The following is a 22648-nucleotide window of genomic DNA, read 5'->3' as shown; positions in this document are numbered from 1 at the left end:
GTCTCGTGTGCTCGTAATTCTAGTAAGTCATCATGGGCGATGCAAATGATAATAATCGACCAAAACCATATAAACACCCAACACCCGTCAACCTTTTACAGAAAAGTTTTTAAAGAAATGCAATAAGCTACTTAGGTCGGCCAACGAATGCTCCAAAAAGTTGTAGAGGGAAATGCTCGGAACACAATTTTTGACTCCGTAACTTGGTTTGGACAAAATAGGAGGTGAACATATCAAAAGTCCCCGGCCGTAGCCGTTGAGCGGGGGGAAGAGAGGGGGCTTTGAAGGTCCCATTATCCGGTTTTTCGATTATATCTCGGAAACTATGCATCTTAGCGACATGGCCACTTATACAAAATGAAAGTTAATTTAATTTGTTACAGGTTTATTCAGTCAATTTTTTCGATATGTTGAATAGTTTTTGAGATATCCGCTCTTGAAAGTTTATTTAGGGCTCTCAATTTTTATCTTGATATATCTACATCAGTGAAGGTGCTAGGCCGTGTATGGTATCGTTTTCGTATAAATCTGGGTTGCTGAATCCATTTAACGTATCACATTGACACCAATCCACAAAATTAAAAAAAATCTTTTTAGGGTTCCGTACCTCAAAAGCAAAAAACGGAATCCTTATAGGATCACTCGTGCGTCTGTATGTCTGTCCGTCTGAATACACAAAATAGTTCTTTACCTATAGATGACAGGAAAACCTATTAGAAATGTGCAGTCAAGCGCGAGTCGGACTTAATGTACGGAACCCTTAATACGCGAGTCTGACTCGCACTTGGCCGGTTTTTTTTAAACTCCTCTTGACGCTTAACCGCTGAACCGATTTCGTTGAAAATTGGTATAGAAATAGTTTGCGTCCCGGAACAGGTCAAGGATAGATTTTATAACCAAAAACATCTTTTGCAGGTGTGAAAAGTGGCGTGGAAATTTGTACGGGAAATCAATAACCGCTGAACCGATTTATATGAAATTTGGGATGTTCTACATCTTTGATTTAGTTAAAAATGATAAAAAAACATGACTTCAAACCTAAAATTAAACAGTATTAACTTCAAGAAGTCAATTCTGAATTCCCCCCTACACCTCATTTCACACCTTTGGTTGATTTTTGAGATAACTTATTATGTCCTGTCTCGGGACTCAAAATATATGTGTACTAAATTTAAATTAAAACTGTTCAGCAGTTTAAGCGTGAAGAGGAGTTTAAAAGAAAGTATTTTAGTAAGTTTATATGTTTTTACTTTGGAATGGTGTCAATGTGATACCATAACTAAATTTAGTACTGCGAATTTATACGAAAACGATACCAAACATGGCTTCGTAGCTTTACTGTTGTAGTCTGTAGAAGTCAAAATAAAATTGAGAGCCCTAAATTCTTATTACTTGTCCAAACTTGTGTAGAAGGAAAAGGAAAAATAAAAGTCTTCGGCAGGAATATAAGACACAAATATATATTTTATTTTGCGTTACTATTTCAATCATCAAATATAAACATACCTTGATTATATTATTCTAGTGAGATCCTCATAGATAAACAAAAACATTTACTTAAAAAATTACAAGGTCGAAATGTCACGGAACTTGTGAGAGCAATATGTGAAAAATAAAAACTTTTATGACAAAAAAATCTGGACACAATTTAAGAAGCATCCAATCGCGTCGAGGAATCAACTGTATTTTTGCTTGTTTCATTACCTCCTCGCTTCTTTTTTTGTCCTTTGTATTCTGTAGCAATTTGTTAGATCTGAAAATAAAGATAACTTGCGTCGTCACGGATGTCGATTTATAGGTTTTAGGGAGTGCAGAATTCGAAAACGATAATCATTTTATAATCCAAGATGGCGGCTACGTATTTTGTCATAAAAGTCGTCATGAATATCGTTTTATAGGTTTTAGGAAGTGCCGATTTCGAAAATGATGACCAGTTTGATGATGTTTGATGTGCGCCGTGCACTTTGTCATAAAAGTCGTCATGGATATCGTTTTGTAGGTTTTAGGGAGTGCAGAATTCGAAAATGATGACCATTTTGGATTCCAAGATGTCTGCCGTGCACTTTGTCATATAAGCCGTCATAGATGTTGATTTATAGGTGTTAGGAAGAGCAGATTTCGAAAATGATAACCATGACCAATACAACGACATCCATGTCGACTTTTAACATAGTGCATGGCCGCCATCTTAGATTCCAAAATAGTTATTATTTTCGAAATCTGCGCTCCCTAAAACCTATAAAACGACAGCCATGACGACTCTTATGACATAGTGCATGGCCGCCATTTTGGAATAGAAAATGGTTATCATTTTCGAAATCTGCGCCCCCCAAAACCTATAAAACGACACCCATGACGACTTTTATGACATAGTGCATGGTCGCCATTCTGGATTACAAAATGGTCATCATTTTCGAAAGCGGGGCCCCCTAAAACCTATAAAACGACATCCATGACGACTTTTATGACTGCATGGCCGCCATCTTGGAATCCAAATTGGTCATCGTTTTCGAAATCTGCGCCCCCTAAAACCTATAAAACGACACCCATGACGACTTTTATGACATAGTGCATGGCCACCATTCTGGATTCCAAAATGGTCATCATTTTCGAAAGCGGGGCCCCCTAAAACCTATAAAACGACATCCATGACTACTTTTATGACATAGTGCATTTCCGCCATTTTGGATTTCAAAATGGTCATCATTTTCTAAGTCGGGGCCCCCTAAAACCTATAAAACGACATCCATGACGACTTTTATGACATAGTGCATGGCCGCCATCTTGGAATCCAAAATGGTCATCGTTTTCGAAATCTGCGCCCCCTAAAACCTTTAAAACGACACCCATGACGACTTTTATGACATAGTGCATGGCCACCATTTTGGAATCCAAAATGGTCATCATTTTCTAAATCTGCGCCCCCCAAAACCTATAAAATGATACCCATGACGACTTTTATGACATAGTGCATGGCCACCATCTTAGAATCCAAAATGGTCATCGTTTTCGAAATCTGCGCCCCCTAAAACCTATAAAACGACACCCATGACGACTTTTATGACATAGTGCATGGCCACCATTTTGGAATCCATAATGGTCATCATTTTCTAAATCTGCGCCCCCCAAAACCTAGAAAACGATACCCATGACGACTTTTATGACATAGTGCATGGCCACCATCTTGGAATCCAAAATGGTCATCGTTTTCGAAATCTGCGCCCTCTAAAACCTATAAAACGACACCCATGACGACTTTTATGACATAGTGCATGGCCACCATTTTGGAATCCAAAATGGTCATCATTTTCTAAATCTGCGCCCCCCAAAACCTATAAAACGATACCCATGACGACTTTTATGACATAGTGCATGGCCGCCATTTTGGATTTCAAAATGGTCATCATTTTCTAAATCGGGGCCCCCTAAAACCTATAAAACGACATCCATGACGACTTTTATGACATAGTGCATGGCCGCCATCTTGGAATCCAAAATGGTCCTCATTTTTGAAATCTGCGCCTCCTAAAACCTATAAAACGACACCCATGACGACTTTTATGGCATAGTGCATGGCCGCCATTTTGGATTCCAAAATGGTCATCATTTTCAAAATGGGGGTCCCCTAAAACGTATAAAACGACATCCATGACGACTTTTATGACACAGTGCATGGCCGCCATTTTGGATTCCAAAATGGTCATCATTTTCGAAATCGGCACTCCCTAAAACCTATAAATCAAAAACAAAGTGTTTGGCTACCATCTGCATGCAAGACATTTCTATTATTTTTACGTACAAAAATGGCCCCCTGTCAACTTCCAACCGAGATTTAATCGATAATTTATTCGATTAATATTCAGATTAATTCAATTTCAATCTATGTTAGGTCGACTAAACTAATCGCGATTAAAATTTGAGGATTAACTTTTTTTATTCCATTAATTAGTCGAATAAACAGTTACCCCCTTATTCATAAACGTTTGCTGAAGTTGACAAGCCGATAATAATCCTTTGTCCCTTTCTATCATACCAATACGTCGGAAAGGGACAAACGATTATTATCGGCTTGTCAACTTTAGTAAACTATTATGAATAAGGTGGTAAATCTATTAAGTCCCATCTCTGACCACGGCATTTTTACACTTTGAGAATATCTGAAAACAAATGAACACAAGGAGCCATTTTGCAAATCCAGTAACTTTGTTATTACTTTTGACAGCGCGTGTCATGTGTCTACACAGAGTCGACACAAAGTCGAAACATTTGCGACTACTTTGTGACTGCAATATTTCTCAGCCTTAAACCATATTTATACATCATAATTAACAAGTTTCGTAGTATGTAAAGAGTTATTTCTGTTATTTAAGTATAGTATACGCATCGAAGTACTAAAAATGCATCAAATAATGTAGTTATGAACACAGGCACTGAGAAGTAAACAATATCATTTCCGGCTAAACTAAAACAATGTGATGGCGCGTTGATTATATTACACTTAGTTTATCAAATCACTCGAGCAGTTTAATTCCCCATAATAATTTAAGTCCTATTGTAATATAAATGCAAACAATATATAATTACGTCTTGTAATCCGTTTTAGAGATGGCGTATTAATGTCACTTATTTTTATTTAACTATTTTCCATCTGACAGTTTCCATTTGACAGGAGCAAAATGAACGAATGAACGAATGATTTTGGCATAAAGTAGTCGCAAACCCGAAACAATGTGTGCACACGGCGACCACACTTTATGTCACTTTGTGTCATGTGTCGACCCTTCCCCATTTCTGGTAACTGTGTCGACACGGCGACGACTCTGCGACTGGAATTGTGACCGAAACAGACGGTGTCGACACAAGATGTGTCAACACCGCGTCGTAACGGCGACTAGAAATGGTTGTATGGGTGTGTGCTATCAAAATCGTTGCAGACTTACCTTGTTGGTCTAACTCTAACCATTTTTAGTCAACGCCATATACTAAGTAAGAACGTAAGTTAAGAAATTAAATTATATAAAAAGAAGAATTAAACATTTTACAATTTTGAAAGTTGACAGTTTCCGCGTTGATCATTCATTGATAATTATTGAATTATTAGATTTACAATGGTAAAGCCAGAAAATTAGTTGGAAAAATATGTTGCCTATATCGCACCGGACTAACGAAACGACGGAAAAAATGGCCATCGCGCGAGTTTCTTTACATATTAGCTCTCTGAAAATATACTTCTGTTTAAAATTTTACTTATCAGATCCATCGATACGTAAAATCACTAAATAGCTATTTTATACTAGATACAAAATGCTATGATATGTATTAGGTATAGTAACAACTGAAAATAAATGAAAATTGGACAGATTTTCATTTTTTTTCTAGCCAGTTTTACCATTTAAAGTGTTGGTTAGAGTCTGCCCTTGCAAATATAATCTAGTTTCCGTGTGGCTTTTTTTTCGTGGCATTTAAGCAAGATTAAAATCCAATATACATACATACATACATACATACATCACTGGCTCAGTGACCCAAAGAGGATCTTGGCCTCTGACACAAGAGAGCGCCATTACAAAAAAACCAATATAAAAACTGCAAAAAAAAAACCAAAAAATCCAATATAAAAACTGCAAATTTGCGTAAGTCATAACTGATTAGCTTCTTATTGTTAATGTAAAACTCATTACCAATGTCCTTCGTCCATCTAGACACAACACTTTCGAATAGTAAGAGCACACGGACGTTGGAAAGTGTATAGCTTGTGCCGTTGACAAACTTGACCCATTGATGCCCGCGCGCAGGTAGATGCGTCATTTATATAGTCTGTCATTCATTAGGGTTCCGTACCCAAAGGGTAAAACGGGACCCTATTACTAAGACTTCGCTGTCCGTCCGTCCGTCTGTCCGTCCGTCTGTCTGTCACCAGGCTGTATCTCACGAACCGTGATAGCTAGACAGTTGAAATTTTCACAGATGATGTATTTCTGTTGCCGCTATAACAACAAATACTAAACAGAATAAAATAAAGATTTAAATGGGGCTCCAATACAACAAACGTGATTTTTGACCAAAGTTAAGCAACGTCGGGAGTGGTCAGTACTTGAATGGGTGACCGTTTTTTTTTTGCTTCGTGCGCGAGTCCGACTCGCACTTGCCCGGTTTTTTTTATATTGCTTTGGGGTTCCTTGCCAAAAAGGTTAATGAACCCTTATCCTTTAAAAGTTTATACAGATATTGGTCGAATTTTTAACAAAATTCAGTTCTGATGATGGGATCCATGAGGAATCAAGGGAACTCTCCAGATCTTATAGCCTTAAAAAAGTGATTTTTGTTTTTTCATTATCAAATCAATCATTTACATTAAAAAAGTGACATTAGATGAAGTGGAACTGCTGATGATGACCAGAACGGAACTATTCAACGACGCATACTTCATGTTTGGCGATTTTATAAGCGTACTTATAGCATTTTTTTATTTTATCTGAAACCAAGCTTTTTCATGTATTTTGTACTACTTGGTGAAATGGAACTGCTCATGAAGACCAGACGAGGTCCACGGCAAGTTTTTTTACAGTTCCTCATCATAATTTTGTTCAAAGTAACAAAAAAAACCGGGCAAGTGCGAGTCGGACTCGCGCACGAAGGGTTCCGTACCATAATGCAAAAAAAAAGCAAAAAAAAAACGGTCACCCATCCAAGTACTGACCACTCCCGACGTTGCTTAACTTTGGTCAAAAATCACGTTTGTTGTATGGGGGCCCCATTTAAATCTTTATTTTATTCTGTTTTTAGTATTAGTTGTTATAGCGGCAACAGAAATACATCATCTGTGAAAATTTCAACTGTCTAGCTATCACGGTTCGTGAGATACAGCCTGGTGACAGACAGACGGACGGACGGACGGACGGACGGACAGCGAAGTCTTAGTAATAGGGTCCCGTTTTACCCTTTGGGTACGGAACCCTAAAAAGAGAATATGGCATGCTTCTACTTAAAACAAAAATATTCATGATGTGATGACTTATCTACGCTATATGACTAAAAAGATATCTATTGGCGTACCTACTACCTACCTAAGTACATTTCAAATTCACAAACACATAGTATTGACAAACTTGAGTGTTGAAGTGTGTTCACGTGTTTAGTAACAAATGTTTAAGTGCTTATGTTTGATATGGGTCAAATCTGGTGTTTACTTTCATTCATTAAGATGAAAAAGTCAATAATTTCTTGTAGGTATGTGAAATACGGTGAGTGTGAAATCATTCATGGGGTTCTTCAAAAACCGGACGAGTGCGAGTCGCACTCGGCCACCAAGGGTTTCGTACAAATTCAATTTATTCCTTATTATTAAAAAAAAAATATATAATTATATTTAAAAATACAAATACGGTTTATGAATTAAAAATACGCCCCGAACCCATTGCAGCGTTTGTGGTCAACGGGAGACTAAGGAAAATTACACAATTATTTACTGTAACAAGTTTTTATTAACATTCTCAAATGTTTTAGCCGTTTTAGGTTAGGTAATAGAATAGTCCGTGAGATTTTGCTATTTTGTATACATTAATGCTGACAGATAATAAATTATTCGCATTGTCAAAAGATAAATAGTCATTGTCAAAATGTCTAGGTACTTAATAACTAGAAGTGAGAGTTGCAATGGCTAGACTAAACACTAAATAACCAGTTTTAGACTTGCAGACACTATTTCTATTGTAGCCCGAATAAGATATATCATCAGTCTCTTGCCCTTGCCCCATTCGCTTGGGGTCGGCGCCGCATATTTTTCTCATCCACACCTCTCTGTCGCCCGTCATTTCATCATTAACTTGCGTTCGTTTCATATCATCTCTCACACAAGTCACACAGTCCATCTACCTTTTCCTCGGTTTTTGTTTCCTACTGATTACACCGCAACCGGGACATTCTCGACGAAATTATAACAAGCAATAACTGGTGACCGAAGAGCTGGCGGCTACCTCGCACAACGTATCAGTATTGCGATACAGCGGGGAAATGCCGCCAGCATCCTTGGTACAATGCCTCAGGGGCCTATTTTAGATTTAAGCTAGTTATTAATTTCGTTTAGTTGTACCACTGTATATATATTGTATGTAAATAAATGTTTTCCAAAGTTACAAGCAATTGATTATTGCTGAAACGAAAGAGGATCTCCCGTCAATAGATTTAGATTTCGATTTATTTATTTCGTAATATGAAATTACATTATCAATTATTTTAAGCTAATCTATACGAGTTTATATTATGATCGTCGTATTGTGATAGCGGAAATAAAAACATTTAACAAATGTGTCGTTTCTAAGCAAAAAGTCCCACTTGCCGTTTGCTATAAGGACGCTTTGAAAGGTTATTCGTATAAAAATACAAGCAAATCTCGTCCTTATGGTAAGCGATAAAGTTGGACCTTTGACTAGACTCGACACAAATAATATTATACGAGTAAGACTCGATATGGATTAGATAGGTAGCAGTGGCGGCGCGTCCATAAAAGCCGATTCCCACCGGCTTGCCTGTTTTTGGACGTTTGAGCAGAGTTGTAAAGGAAACATGTAAGCCAAATTAGCCCCGGCTTGCCTATGGATATGTTTGACGCGCCGCCACTGGAAGGTATGTAAGAGAAAAAAATACACATACGCGTGAACAGCTAACCCACAAACGGACGGACGGACATTAGACTAAAGTGATGTTTCCGTCACGCAAAACGTTTATTATAATAATTATGCAGTTTAATTCCGAAATAAATTCAGTGAGTTTTCGTACTAATGAGAGATGAATTGGACTGGGTAACGGAGGTTGTTAAAATGTGCTTAAGATCTTTATTTTAATTAATGTTTAGTAAATTAATGGTTGTAGCGATATCTTAACCGCGTGCTAGGTATAGCGATGATAGTTTTTTTTGCACTTAAACGTCTTAAACCAAAAACGGTTCAACGGGTCTCTATTGTTTCCCATAAAGTTTAAAGATATTAATTTGTCCGCATTTTTGTTAGTTATAATTTGGTATTTTCAGAAACGTGTAACTTTTCAGGATTTCCATAAAACGAACCTAACCTAACCTATCTATAGGATACCTTATAACCTTACTGTAATTCTGAAAATTTAATGGTTTCAGAATTAAGACTAATTATGGCATAAAACTTCTAGGAGCTGTTTTTTCCAAGGATTAACCGAATGATTCGACAAAATCAGCTGTCGGTATCCAATATCGGATCGGGCAATGTGAAAATGTTCTAAAGGTTTCAACTGCCGGTATACAGTTTGTTTCTCCCATTACAATGGCCATAATCATTAATCATGCCGGTAGATTGTTTTGGGCTCCTGGAATAACAACATACTAAAAGTTGGTATCGATTTCCGAATGTAAACTGTCTCTTGGAGCTGGTCCCATAAGGCTATAGTAGACGGAACCCAAACTACCAGGGTCGTAAAACCTTCTCATTCACGCTCGCGTGGTCGAAGGTTAGGGTGAGAGAGATATATGACCCTGGTTGTCAATTTGGTTTGCATCTACTATAAATAGTAAAGGAGAGAGAACTTACCCGTCTCGCTTGTTCGCTCTCGCTGTAATCAACGGGCTGACACGCCAAACTGTAGTCTCCCCACCATCCCGACATTAGATGCTGGAACAAATAAAAAATAAAAATAAAATAAATAATCTAAACCAAAATATTACTTTGCTAATCCGCGAAAAGATAACGAGCTAGTCAATCAGTGCTAACCCGTTATACTTACTTGCGTATTTTTTACATGCAATTAATGTTTCCACCCTACCACCGCAAAAATAAATACGCAAATAAATATAACAAACCACCAACAAAAGAACAACTAACTTAGAAGAACTAGTATAAGTTACAAATATAAGTTCAATATAACATGACATTCTTTAACTTAAGTTTATCCCTAGATTCATATTGTTTCAACATTAGTTTTTTTTTTATTTAATGACAAATATTATTTCATTAATGCCTCAATTTACTGGAAATAAGGATAATCACAGACAAATTTAACAACTGTAGACAGCATGAGTGCATAGCTGCAGTTGCAAATTCAGTTTCGGTTGACCGAATGCAACGCCGGACGCGGGCAGCCGGTCAAGGCAATGGATAGTGCATGCACTGCCTATGTGGCTATCCTATCGTAAACACTAGAGAACTGTGGTCTCAAGAAATTGTTTATAATAAACTGATCGGCGATTGGCCATAGTCACACCTGATGGAAAGAGAAAACAGATTCTAAGATGGAGCTCACTGGTTCAGTAATAGTCTATTCACTCTTGCTTTAAAGAGACCGAGGTGATATTTCTCAGGGAATACAAATGGCGGGAGCGGATTCAATTTCTTACTTTTCTTAGTTGGCCGCAGTAAAAAAACGAAGCAAATCGTTCCGTTTGGAAATGGAATATTGTATATAAATATTACGAACGGGTATTTTAAAAAAGCCGCCAGATATAAAAACAATCATTTAGGTAAGTATTTGCTTCATTGTTAATGAGACAGACGGCAGGCAAAACTAATAAGATGTGACAGTGAAAGTGAAATGGGCCCCGCCTGCTACTTACTAGATTCTTGTTAGGATAAAGTAAATAAATTATAAATGGCCGCAATTAATACTATAAAATAAATCTCCAAAGATCAAATACCCCGAGGGCTTAGCGCCTGACATCGCATCGAATACACTATGTTTTGTGCACAGTTCCGGTACTATCAAACTATCAACACGATCTCCTAACCATTGTTAGACTCTATTCCTTTTCTATAAGGTTTAAAATTAGTCAGTGAATGGTACTTGTCTAGCAGCATCTTCGATACAATGGAGCGTTTCGATGCAAACCAGTTCTCGACCACTTTCGCCCGAGCTCGAGTCAGATCTTGACCTCCTCACACTCGGCGATTCTAGGCTATCATTACACTGAATACGAGCTGAAAAAATACTACCTACCTACTTTAAAACTCTTACGTGTGACGCTTACGCTACAAAATAATTAGCGTCGCGGAGTGTGTCATGATGGCTCATACCGTGACTGACATCGAGATGAGTGGGGACCATTTAGCGCAACTCTTAATTTTGTGTGCCTAATTATTTTTAGTTATGTTATGTGCTAATGAATGTTGAATAAAAAAGATTCTGTCATGCATCACTTACTTACATCTGTCATTAGAATAAAACAAGTCTCTTTATTTTAGAGTTTTGGATTTATATTTAAATTATTACAGTTGACGCAAGAAAGTCACCACCTTATTCAATATGACTGTGTATCTCACACAACTTTTAGCGGATGATAGGCCTGCGATGTATCTTATATCTCGCTAGAAACTTCTTCAACAAGTTTCTTCTTTTATATTTCTTTCTTCCTTTTAAGTTTTTAATTTGTTATGTCTCACAGAGATGAACATAGTGTACAGTATTTCGCATTTCTAGAGATTTCTAGTTCAAGTTGCATCTCATGGGTGCGCGCCTCAGAAGATTAGCATCCTTGACATCGCTGTGGTTAGAGACGTTTGTTCATGACACGGCACTGCTAACCTCTAAACCTAACTAAGTGGTTTAGTGGCCATAAATATTGTAAATTCTGATCTGTTTGTTTAGCTACAACTTGTGAGTATGACGAGACGTAGCCAATATGACCATGGTTTTTGGATAAACGCAGACGGAAGAATAAAAATGTATTAGATGACAGATATTAAATCACATTTATGTGATCATTTCCATGTATTATTTTGTGGCCAACGAAGTAGATTAACTATTTACACGCGACTAGAGCTCATAAATTACCGTACGGGAATAGTGCTCGGCCCATCAATTAAACTGCGCGCATAGGAATTTCATCATCATCATCATCATATCAGCCAGAGGACGTCCACTGCTTGACATAGGCCTCCCCCAAAGAGTGCCACAATGACCGGTCTTGCGCCACCCGCATCCAGCGGACTCCCGCGACCTTCACCAGGTCATCAGTCCACCTTGTGGGGGGTCTACCCACCCATAGGGATTTATATAAATAAAATTAATGCAATGAGTTTTAGTTCAGTAACTGCTGACTTTACGTTAGTGTATTATTAAGTGCAAAAAAAAACACTATTGTTTAAAATAAAAAAAAAGAAGCTTGTAACGAAACAAGCATTAAGAGTTAAAGTAAAAAAAAACTTAACTACGCAAATTATCTTTGTTTAAATATTTTGTCATATATCAATTTTACACAGCTAAGCCAAAACTAATGATCACTTTGTAAAAACCCATTAAGTGTAAGATACATACATTTAAGATACTGTACAGCGGCTTAAAATAGTAGCGCTTTTATCTCTCATTAATTCATGGTTATTACTTTCAAACACGTAAAAGTGACGATAAAATTGTGACCATCATTATCTGAACAGCAACGGCGGAGTAACTTAGCTTTGCATTTGTCCAGAAGCTCAAAGAAAATGTCGCAATTGGATTAAAATTAAGCCAGCTGATCGAAACCTTATTGTATGAACAGCTAGTGCTCTACAGTACTCCTGAGGACCTATCGCGAATCACGTTCGTCGTGTTGCCCCTCTGTCACCTTACGTACGAATTTACCAGTGTGACAGAGAGGCAACACGTCGAACGTGGTTCGCGGTAGGCCCTCTGATTTTGCATAATTCTTTATAAAAAGCGGCCAAGTGCGAGTCGGACTCGTCCATGAAGGGTTCCGTAGCAGCAAGTAACATAATAAAATTGCGGTTTACGGTTTATGACGCATTAAAACAAAACTTACTAGATCTCGTTCAAACCAATTATCGGTGGAAGTTTGCTTGGTAATGTACATCATATATTTTTGTTAGTTTTATCATTCTCTTATTTTAGAAGTTACAGGGACACACACACATCAGTTTAGAAAAAAATGATATCAGAAGCCTCAATATCATTTTTGAAGACCTATCCATAAATACCCCACACGTATGGGCATGATGAAAAAAAACATTTTTGCGTTTCAGTTCTAAGTATGGGGAACCCCCAATTTTTTTTTCTATTTTTGTGTGAAAATCTTAATGCGGTTCACAGAATACATCTACTTACCAAGTTTCAACAGTATAGTTCTTATAGTTTCGGAAAAAAGTGGCTGTGACATACACGGCCATACAGACAGACAGACATGACGAATCCATAAGGGTACCGTTTTTTGCCATTTGGCTACGGAACCCTAAAAATAACAAATACTCACCTCATAAAACATGTAAGAAGACAGCAAAACTTGGAAAGCATTATACGCCACCAAGGTATTCTTCAGCTTGAAGGGTTTCTTGTTTTCCATCCATAGCGGGCCTATGACCATGACGACGGCCAGGTACGCTATGACCATGGCCAGGGTGGGGAGGGGCGTGTCGAAGAGGAACCATCCTTGGACCCGAGGATCTGGAAGAGGGAGACTTTATAAAAAAAACAAAAAGGGTAGTATAGAATGTATAGCTTGAGTTCTTAATATAAGGTATGGTCCTATTCGGCAGCACGTACCTATAACACTATGCAACGACTTTTTCGAGGAGAACAAAAATTTAAGAGGAAACAAGTCTTCCCCTTCTAATGTGTAAGGTAAAGGTACTAGTGCTCGACAAGCTAATGCCCAATAGAAGACACCTTGCTGTCACCTCTACTGACAATGACGTAAGTTTCAAACAAATACACTGAAGACTGAAGCTAAGATTCATAGTTCACTAACCTTACATATTTCCTGGAAACCTAGCCAAGCCAAAAATCGTACATTGACAATTGCCAAACGAAATAATGTAAACGCATGACAAATGCTACGAAAAGTCACGTGACTGTGCCCATACATTACGTTTTCTATTAACGAATTATTATCTTCGTCTTCTTTTCATCAATTAGGGGAATTTGTGTCACTCCTTATTCTTACATTATGATACTTCCTTGCATTATGATATTATGCAGTATCGTTAGTTATTTAATCAATTATCTATCGATAAAACACCATAAAGCTATCACCAACCAACCATGGTTAGACGTGAAAGTCACGGACGTAACGTATCTGCCGCTTTACGTTTACGTAATACCGCGTAAAAAGAGCAGTGAAATTGTGAGGTTTACATGGTTTATTATTCGCAACTAGCGGTTTGATATAACGGCGGTTATTTAGAATTACCTTTCTAGTTGAGTGAGACAAATTTTTGTGGCATTGGCTTAATAGGGCTAAATTAGGTTTTACACCATGTGATCGAAAAACACAAAGATCTAAAAGAAGTGCTTATGGTGAAACCATGTGTTGTCTAATATGCTATCAATACGATTAAACTGCTTGTAGGTATCACCTAAAATAATACATCATTCTTTTCTTTGCCTAAATAGTCATTTCATTTGTGCGAGAGACGGAGCCAATTCATTGACGTGACAACTTCCGGACTTATTTGTCAATCTATTAGCCTGCCTAAGGTCACACGCAGAACACGTCAAATCTGAATCAAATATTCAAATGGTGTTATAAAAGAAAACAAATCAAGCTAGTACACAACATTATTTCCAAATTAAATAATTAAATTGCCTCAATGTCACCAATACGTTTTTCATCACACTTCCTGTCTCGCAGCGGGCCTAAACTGAGGAATAAACGGTCGCCCGCGATATTTCCGGATCACTACGACCTTCACACACTTGACAATGAGCATCTTTGGATTTCAGCAAGCCCTTTGATACTGTTGGTTTGGATATTTATTAACTGACGATTTTGTGTTCCTTCTTCAGGGCCGGTGTACCGCAAGGTAGCATACTGTCTCCGCGAATATTTTCTATCAACCATCTAATCATAAATTTATCTTCATACTGTCACTTATCTGTGCATATGACCTTTTTCAATTTTGTCGTAGGCTATGCAATATGATCTGTCATCTGTTGGTATCTCCATAACTAACAGTAATTTGGTTCGCATTTCAATTCAAGTACCTAGTTATGCTCTAAATATTAACCCAGCCAAGACAAGATATATTATGATTTGCAGTGCGAATTGAATCTCAAGCAACAGTGGACTTTATGAACGTCGCACCAATTATGTTTAATGGTGTTCTGATTTCATAATCTTCGCAAGCCAATGACCTTGGTGCACAGATACAGGTAGTGTACAGGTGCTTGGATCACATTTTTTCTTGGGTACCACAGATGAAAGAAGTTTGCTAACTTTATCTTCCTGTCGGATGATGTTTACTGCTGGCTGTCCTTTGGGGACTCGTAACGTAACATTCTTCTCATTAAACTTGCGCTTGCTTAAACATTTCTCTTTTAGATAAAGCTGACTTGTCATGTGTAGATCTTACAAAAGTACAAATTAAGTAAATTGATATAACTATGTACATGTCGGCGGCCGATCGTAAGATAAAGCAGATCGTAATGTTCGTGTGTAATGTTTTGACGATAGTCACATTAAACCAATATATAGGTAGGATAGGTTCGTTAGGTTGCTTCAGATGCCCGAAGGGCAAACTGCCCAGAAATAGGAGCCCCGCTACGCTCCGTCGACTCTGGGAACGAGTTAAAGATTTTCACGTTTCACGATATGCCTAGGAATTTCACGATATGCCTGATCTTACGGTCGGCCGCCGACATACATAAAATTATTACGTCATCAGGTCATCACTATCAACTTTAAGGTACTGTTCGGATATAGACTGAACCAGCAATACCACATTATTGCAGCGCGAGACTGTTGCAGACTGCATTGCTGACCGACAAGAAAATAAGTAAACTAACTTTAAAGGTACGGTTCGGATTCATACGGCACCAGCACTACTGCTGCAATATTCCAGCGGGACATTGCTGCCTCTAACCACAAAGCTAACGCTAACTAACGTTAACTTTGTGTTTTACTTTAGACTCTAGTGTCATGTTGCTCTAAAGTTTAGAGCAACATGACACGTTGCTGCCAAGAGTGAAAATTTAGTGCAAACTTAGCGTAGTCATACTTATAAATTAGACGCACATTTAGTACATAGCGTGCTGTATTTTCTAATGAAAATGGCCGAAGGCCGTCCATCGACATTGCTGACATTGGCGTCATAATTTAGCACGCGGCGATAATTCATTCATTCTTTTGATTCATTCAACTGAGGTAAGGTCAGAGAGTAATTATTAAGTGACCTGAAGTTATTGTTTGAGAACTAATGAAAATAAGTATAATATAACATAATTATATATATTTGGATGTTACAAAAGGCTACAAAGATCGTTTGACGAATGTGGAAATATTACAACGATTTTTTTTACATGTCGTAGGGTTCAGTTTTTTTATGATGCCTAAAGGCTGCGTAGAGCAGAGATGCAAGAATGCCAAGGGATGTGTTTGTTAAGAACCAATAAAATTCCTTTATTTGTTTTCCCCAATCAGCGTGCAGTGATTCTATTGGTTCTTAAAAACACATCCTCGCTCATCCTCTGGTGGAAGCGCAGCCTGAAGGTTTTCAAAGACTCAAAATATAAAATAGCTGTGTCCTTTTTTTAGGATACCTACTGAATCATCATACAGGCTCAGTCAATTTTTTAGTGCCTATGACATGATTATCGGGCATTTAGTACGTCTCTTCGAAGAATTTTTATTTACATATTTATTCTTTTGTTATTAGTTATTATGTGATAAGACCGATAAGTTATTATAAATAATTATAACAAAATATTGAAATCATTTACGAATTGTAAACAATTTATTTACACAAATCAATATTGTATTATGTCTTGGCAAGTTTTGATGTCTATAGTTAAACTTTAATTTCTAGTCCCTTTTTTAATTTTTGGTATTTCGAGCATTAGATCCTCAAAAATGATCATTTAAGGGTTTTTTAGAACGGCTGTCAGCCTATTCCGCTCACTTCCATCTGTCAGTTTACGCACTTTTTGAGTTCGCGAAAGTCGCGGTCCAGTTGATTTGAATTCACACACTTTTATAATGTATACTGGTTATTAAACGCACTTTCATTTTGCTTTTAGATGAATTAAAATTCCCTTCTAATGTGTCTCCGTTTTTACTTACCTATATGTTCGTATTAATAGTGTAAAAGAAAATATTTATATTTGAAAAATTGGTTGGCTTTTAAAGTTAATAAATATTTGTTATGGAAATGTACATTATTTTTAGACACTTTTTAACATAGCTGATAATTATGAAAATGTCAAAGAAGCATAAATTAAAAAAAAGAAATGTTCGGTGCTAAATCGCAGCAAAAATTTTGAAATATTTTCCGATATGTATTATAATTATATTTTATTTTACACTTTCAGTTGTGTATTTTATAGGAATATAGGAATGTATCTAAAATCTCTGACAAACTGCATATCAAATGACACTTCAATCACAAACCATCTAATAAGTATCTAGTAGGTAAATTAATTTAACTATACGTACATTACGTCCTATAATGTACTTAAAATAAATGAGTACCTAAAACAAAATTAATATCATATTCATCAATAATGTAACCCGGTTTACGCTGCACGCTTCCGGAAATGAACTGCAATTTGACTTTGATATTAATTATGTTAGTGGAGTGTGTAATATCACATAAAAATAAAATCAATAGATTTTTCAAATACCTATGAATGCCACCCAGAATGAAAATAGAGTGATATTGCACCGTGATTGACACTTTTTATTGATTAGGTATTCCTTCAGAGGTGAGGCATCTACGCTAACCGCAAATTGATGACAAATATTTTTTTACAAAACTTCAATTAGTACAGTTAGTTGCATTCTTTAAATTAGTAGCTTAATCTCGAAGCAATCAATTATGAGAATAATTATATAGTCTTCAAGAGAAAACACTATAGAGAAATAAATTTAGGTAAGTACCTATTTAAGAGCTCCTATAATTTATAGAAATCATGACTAGACTTAGATCAAGAAAAGTCTGCAAAGATTTTGATAACAGACGCTGTGCAAGCAATACGTCATAATTTCATAGAAGTTTGACGTTTATTTAAAATAACACTTGCACTGCTGCAAAGTTGGTCGAATTAAATGGATTTATTTATTTATTTATATTTAGTGTGTGTGCTATCAAAATTGTTGCTGACTTTTCTTAATCTAACTCTAAATACCTACTTGCTATAAGATAAAAGTGTTTTGGAAAATGAATTCTCGGGCATCAAAAGTAATATTTGGAAATGAACTTGACATTTCAAGAAATAAGGAGAATGTAATATTACAAATAAAAAATAAAAAAATAAATACCTGACACTTTTTCGGCCGCCAACCAGTATTTTTCTATAATGGTTGTCCAATTACTGTCCGAATAGTAATCGTCGATAGCGATTTTCACAAAACCCGACATTTTCGATAACTCTCACTACACTTGTTGAAGTCACTACACTGCACTATAATAAGTGAACGAATTCAATAATTGTCTATATCTTGCTTTTGCCGGCAACAATTTGCCGCTCTGGAGTCGTCACCTGTAAAAGAAAAAAGTTAGGTTAACTTTTTTGTTTCTATCATTGACATGGTTATTACAATGAAAAGTTTTTGTTTTTCAAAATCAATAGTTTTTTTTCTATGAGGACAGGGTTTTTTGGATTTGTAAAAAGACTATTGTATTTGATAACAATAGGAATATTTTTAAGTAATACAGCCTTCATAAAGGTGCTATAAATCTAATTTAAAAATCGATTTATTTTTTATAGAATATTGAAGATTCATACGATCAAAATAATAATGTATGGAACAGGTAGGTAGGTAATTAAAAAAAATGTTATTTGTAAAAATCAACACAGAACACGTTTCGTTCAAAATGTAATTTTCGCACCTATATTTCGCAACGGCGTAATGAAGCATTTTTACACGAATTTTACGAAGCCCATTTCACGCGCACGTCTCATTTCTCCAAATGAAAGCGAAAACTTGAGCTTCCCGCGAAAGTGCGCACGCGCCGCGAACTCAACCACAATTGAATAGCCCGCCACCGCTCGACCAATCACGACGTACGTCACGCCACGCCACCACAAGGACGAATATCATTCGTTGCGTCAGGCGGAATTGAGTTCTATTACCGCTGTAAAAAGATGATATTACTGCGAGCGATTGCGCGGATCGCTTGACCGGTTTGGCGGTTGCATTTGTTTTCCAACAGCCCGAGTTTTATACTTTTACTGCGATTTTCCGCGGTTTCTTAATAAAAAAAAAACAGTCCGACTAGTTAACTTAAGTAGTACTATATATTTTGATAAGTTTTTAGATCACACAACTGTTAAAAATAAGATAAAATAAGACTTAGTATCCTCTGTGTCATACACGGTAAAATCGTGACTGTAGTTTGGAAGGTTGCGGCTCCACAAGAGATTGTGTCCGAACTCCGGGCCCGTCTTCAGACCTTCGCGTAGCCTCGGACAACGCGATTGTAATTGTGGTGTCGAAAATTAATTAAGGACAATGAATTACTATGTTGTAGGATACGAGTTATTATGTTATTTATGTTTAATATGATACGTTTTGAAATTGGTCATGGGATTTTAAGAAAATCGTTATGTAAGTCTTTGTTTTTACCTGTGCGTTGTTTAGATATTTATAAGATTTACGACAAAGTTATTGTTTTCGTTAATTTCTTGATTTATAAATATATATATATATATATACATTATATTTTAATCTGATTTAATAAGGGAAAATATAGAGTTCTAACATCAGACATGGAAGAATGTTATTTTTGACGATGTCAGATTACAGTAACCTATTTTATAAGTTTAGATGCTATTCATAGTTCCTAAACCTATTATAGGTTCACTTGTCGATCTGTATCTAACCCAGCTCAATCATTAAATAATAAGTACAGTAAGTAACGTTTATTCGAGTAATTCTGAAAAGTTCGGAATATCGGTTATTCCAAAAATGAACTATAAGATGATGGAATTACGGATGATAGTGATTTTCGGAATTAGCCCAAATTTTGAAGCAGTCGAAATTACCCAAATACATACCATTAACTACATTAACTATGGTCATTGGCAGGGATTATTAAAACTAGGACAACTTCTAGATATGTTATGTCAATTTAAAAACAGCATCATGTAGAGAATTATCCATATCTTGAGACTTGTCCTCAGATATTCTTAACTTGCGCGTCATTTAAACTAACAAAATGGACGCACAGGTGGCGCTACAGTCGGCTTTCACTCTTTTAATGATCATCACGAGCCTGTATTATATTCTACAAATTGTATCAATCATTCAGAGAGATTCTATTGTGTAAAACCCTACTTTTCTCATTTTCAAATTTGTTCTGTATCTACGCTATACCGGGCCGGGCCCGGGCCGAGGCGTCCGACATGTCATTTTCTATTACGGCTGATCGGTGATCACGTGGTGCTTTCCATATAAAACGACGCGCCGGAAGCTCCAGCCCGGTCTAGCGTGAGTCAACCTTAACTGTTATTACACGTACAGTCAAGTGTAAAAATATGGGTGCACACATCATACTCAATAATATGTCCCATAGCTCTTATGTCGGCGAATTAAAAACTATGAGACATACTTTTGAGTAAGTTACATGCACCAATATTTTTACACTTGACTGTACCAAAAAAATAGATAGTATAGAGCGGTCCTGTCATAGTAAATGTTGTAGTCACTGTAAGTTTACTGCCATCTATCGACACACGACTATAACTCAAAATAAACACGTATAATATTATCAAAAAATACATATATGTATAAATGATTTTATTATTTTTATATAATTTTGACCCATGTTCATTCACTGATATCTATGTGTTAAAATTGTTAAATATGAAACGGTGTCGTCACGTCATCTAGCCGACCATGGGCCAAAGGTGTGTGCGCCATCTATCCGAGAATGACTTTTTCTTGATTTCCGAGGCACGTTTTTTTCTTAGACTTTATTCATCTTATACGAAGTTACATATGTCTTTGCTCGTACGTAAGTATTTTGAGATGAAATTGTATGTTTTCGTAATTTTTTTACACGCATTTATCGTAACATCACCCGTAGCGTAGTTCCGTACGTTCACTCTGAAGTTACGGATGGAAGCCTAAATCTGATCGGTGTTAATTAAGACCTGCAATAATATGTTACTCTTCGAAGGCCGCAAAAATATGTGACACGCTCTTATGGCTCTACAAATAAGATCGTTTCAGATATTTTTGCTGCCTTCGTTGTGTAACATTTATTAATATTGCAGGTGACTACAACTATATTGAACTTGTGCCTAGTGCTACTGAATTTTCGCGAATTTATGGAGCGACGTAATGAATTTAATCATTGCGGGATCTTTCTCTTTTTCTCCAATAAAGGCGTAATTAGAGTGACAGAGAAACATGCCCGTGATTTGCGAACTTCGATTTTTGCGGTTAAATATAGCCCTGGAAACGGCTCTATACTCAAGGAGCTCGGAGTAACTACCAGGCTTTCAACCGCATATCTCCGGAGAGTACTTGAATTTTTCGGACACATAGCCAAGAAGACTGGAGACAACCTGGAAAAGCTAATGGTCACAGGTTCGGTGGAAGTGAAGAGAAGGGGCTCCAGTCCAACGCACTAGGTCCGACTAGGTTAGCAAATCGCTATCCATGAAGGTCCATGATGCCTTAGAAGTCGCAAGGGGACGAAGCAAGGAGGGAGGAGCCCTGGAAAAGCTCACTGGCCGCATGTCACGCTATCGAATGAAATTTACACTCGGAATTCAAATTGAACCTAAGCTAAGTGTCAACAACAAAAAAAAGGTAATTAGGTACATATAATGAAACTGCACGTGTAAATGCAGGGGAATTCCTTATGTTTTTTACAACAATTACGCATTACAAGTAATTTTTGATCTTAGTTACAAAGATCATTATCGTTAACCTATTATCGTCAAGATCTTCCGATACGTCTCCACTTCTGAGTCATTGCTAGAACGTAGATAATATGCACAGGAATAGTCATAATTAAATTATACTTTTCCTGTCCTGGTAATGAGGTCCTGGGTTCCAATCCCGGGAGAAAGGCATTAAATTGTTTGTTCACTAATAATTGTATTCTTCGTGTAAGATTAAAGATTGTATGTAAATGTACAATGGGGTATTAAAACACTCGTGTGATGTTTTTATGAAACTTGCTTTCTGTTCGTTTCATTAACCCTCACTCGTATTTTTATACCTTTCATTATGTAGCAGTCACATAACCTAGTATAGTGAAACAACTGCTAATGTTATAAATGAAGTATCTTCACCGAACGCACAACATGCAAAAGAATTCTCAACAGCATCATGGAAAAACCTTTTAAACTTTATATCCGATTGAAAGTTAATGGTGATGTAAAGTGCCTCATTAAATGCATCATAATATGATTATACTAAGAAGTACAATAAAATGTTTAATCACGTTCATGGTATAAAATAATAGCTATATATATGGCTAATGGTGGGCAGTAAATGGAAACACACGTAGTGATACGGGACCTTTGGTTGGCAGTGTCAAGTGCACTGAGGAAGTTACTTAGATGTAATTTATTAAATAATATATCCAGTACCTACAAACAATAACTTGTTCTGTTGCTAGATTATTGAGCTGCTACTGATATTGATACCCGAGCAAGCGAAATATTCCAAAATGAGCCAGGAGCGTAGCAAGGGGTTTGAATAGTGGAATCTTTGGGTCACTAATTTACACATGTGCACAAAATT

The 22648-nt window shown here is 36.7% G+C and overlaps 1 protein-coding gene across 1 annotated transcript in view; it reads right to left on the bottom strand.

The window, feature by feature from the left end:
- LOC134665720 (very long chain fatty acid elongase 7-like) overlaps window positions 1-18926 on the bottom strand; it is a 40385-nt gene extending 21459 nt beyond the window's left edge. The window contains exons 1-4 of the mRNA XM_063522690.1: window positions 18777-18926; window positions 18206-18426; window positions 13205-13395; window positions 9558-9638 (exon numbers count right to left, since the gene is read on the bottom strand). Coding sequence (XP_063378760.1) covers window positions 9558-9638; window positions 13205-13395; window positions 18206-18305 — 372 coding nt within the window. The 5' untranslated portion in view covers window positions 18306-18426; window positions 18777-18926. The remainder of the gene's footprint in view (window positions 1-9557; window positions 9639-13204; window positions 13396-18205; window positions 18427-18776) is intronic.
- Window positions 18927-22648: the final 3722 nt, after the last annotated feature.

Source organism: Cydia fagiglandana, chromosome 7 (assembly GCF_963556715.1).
Source record: "Cydia fagiglandana chromosome 7, ilCydFagi1.1, whole genome shotgun sequence".
Classification (NCBI taxonomy): Eukaryota; Metazoa; Arthropoda; class Insecta; order Lepidoptera; family Tortricidae; genus Cydia; species Cydia fagiglandana.
Note: the sequence above shows the minus strand (reverse complement) of the source record. Positions and strands in the feature narration are given on the sequence as shown.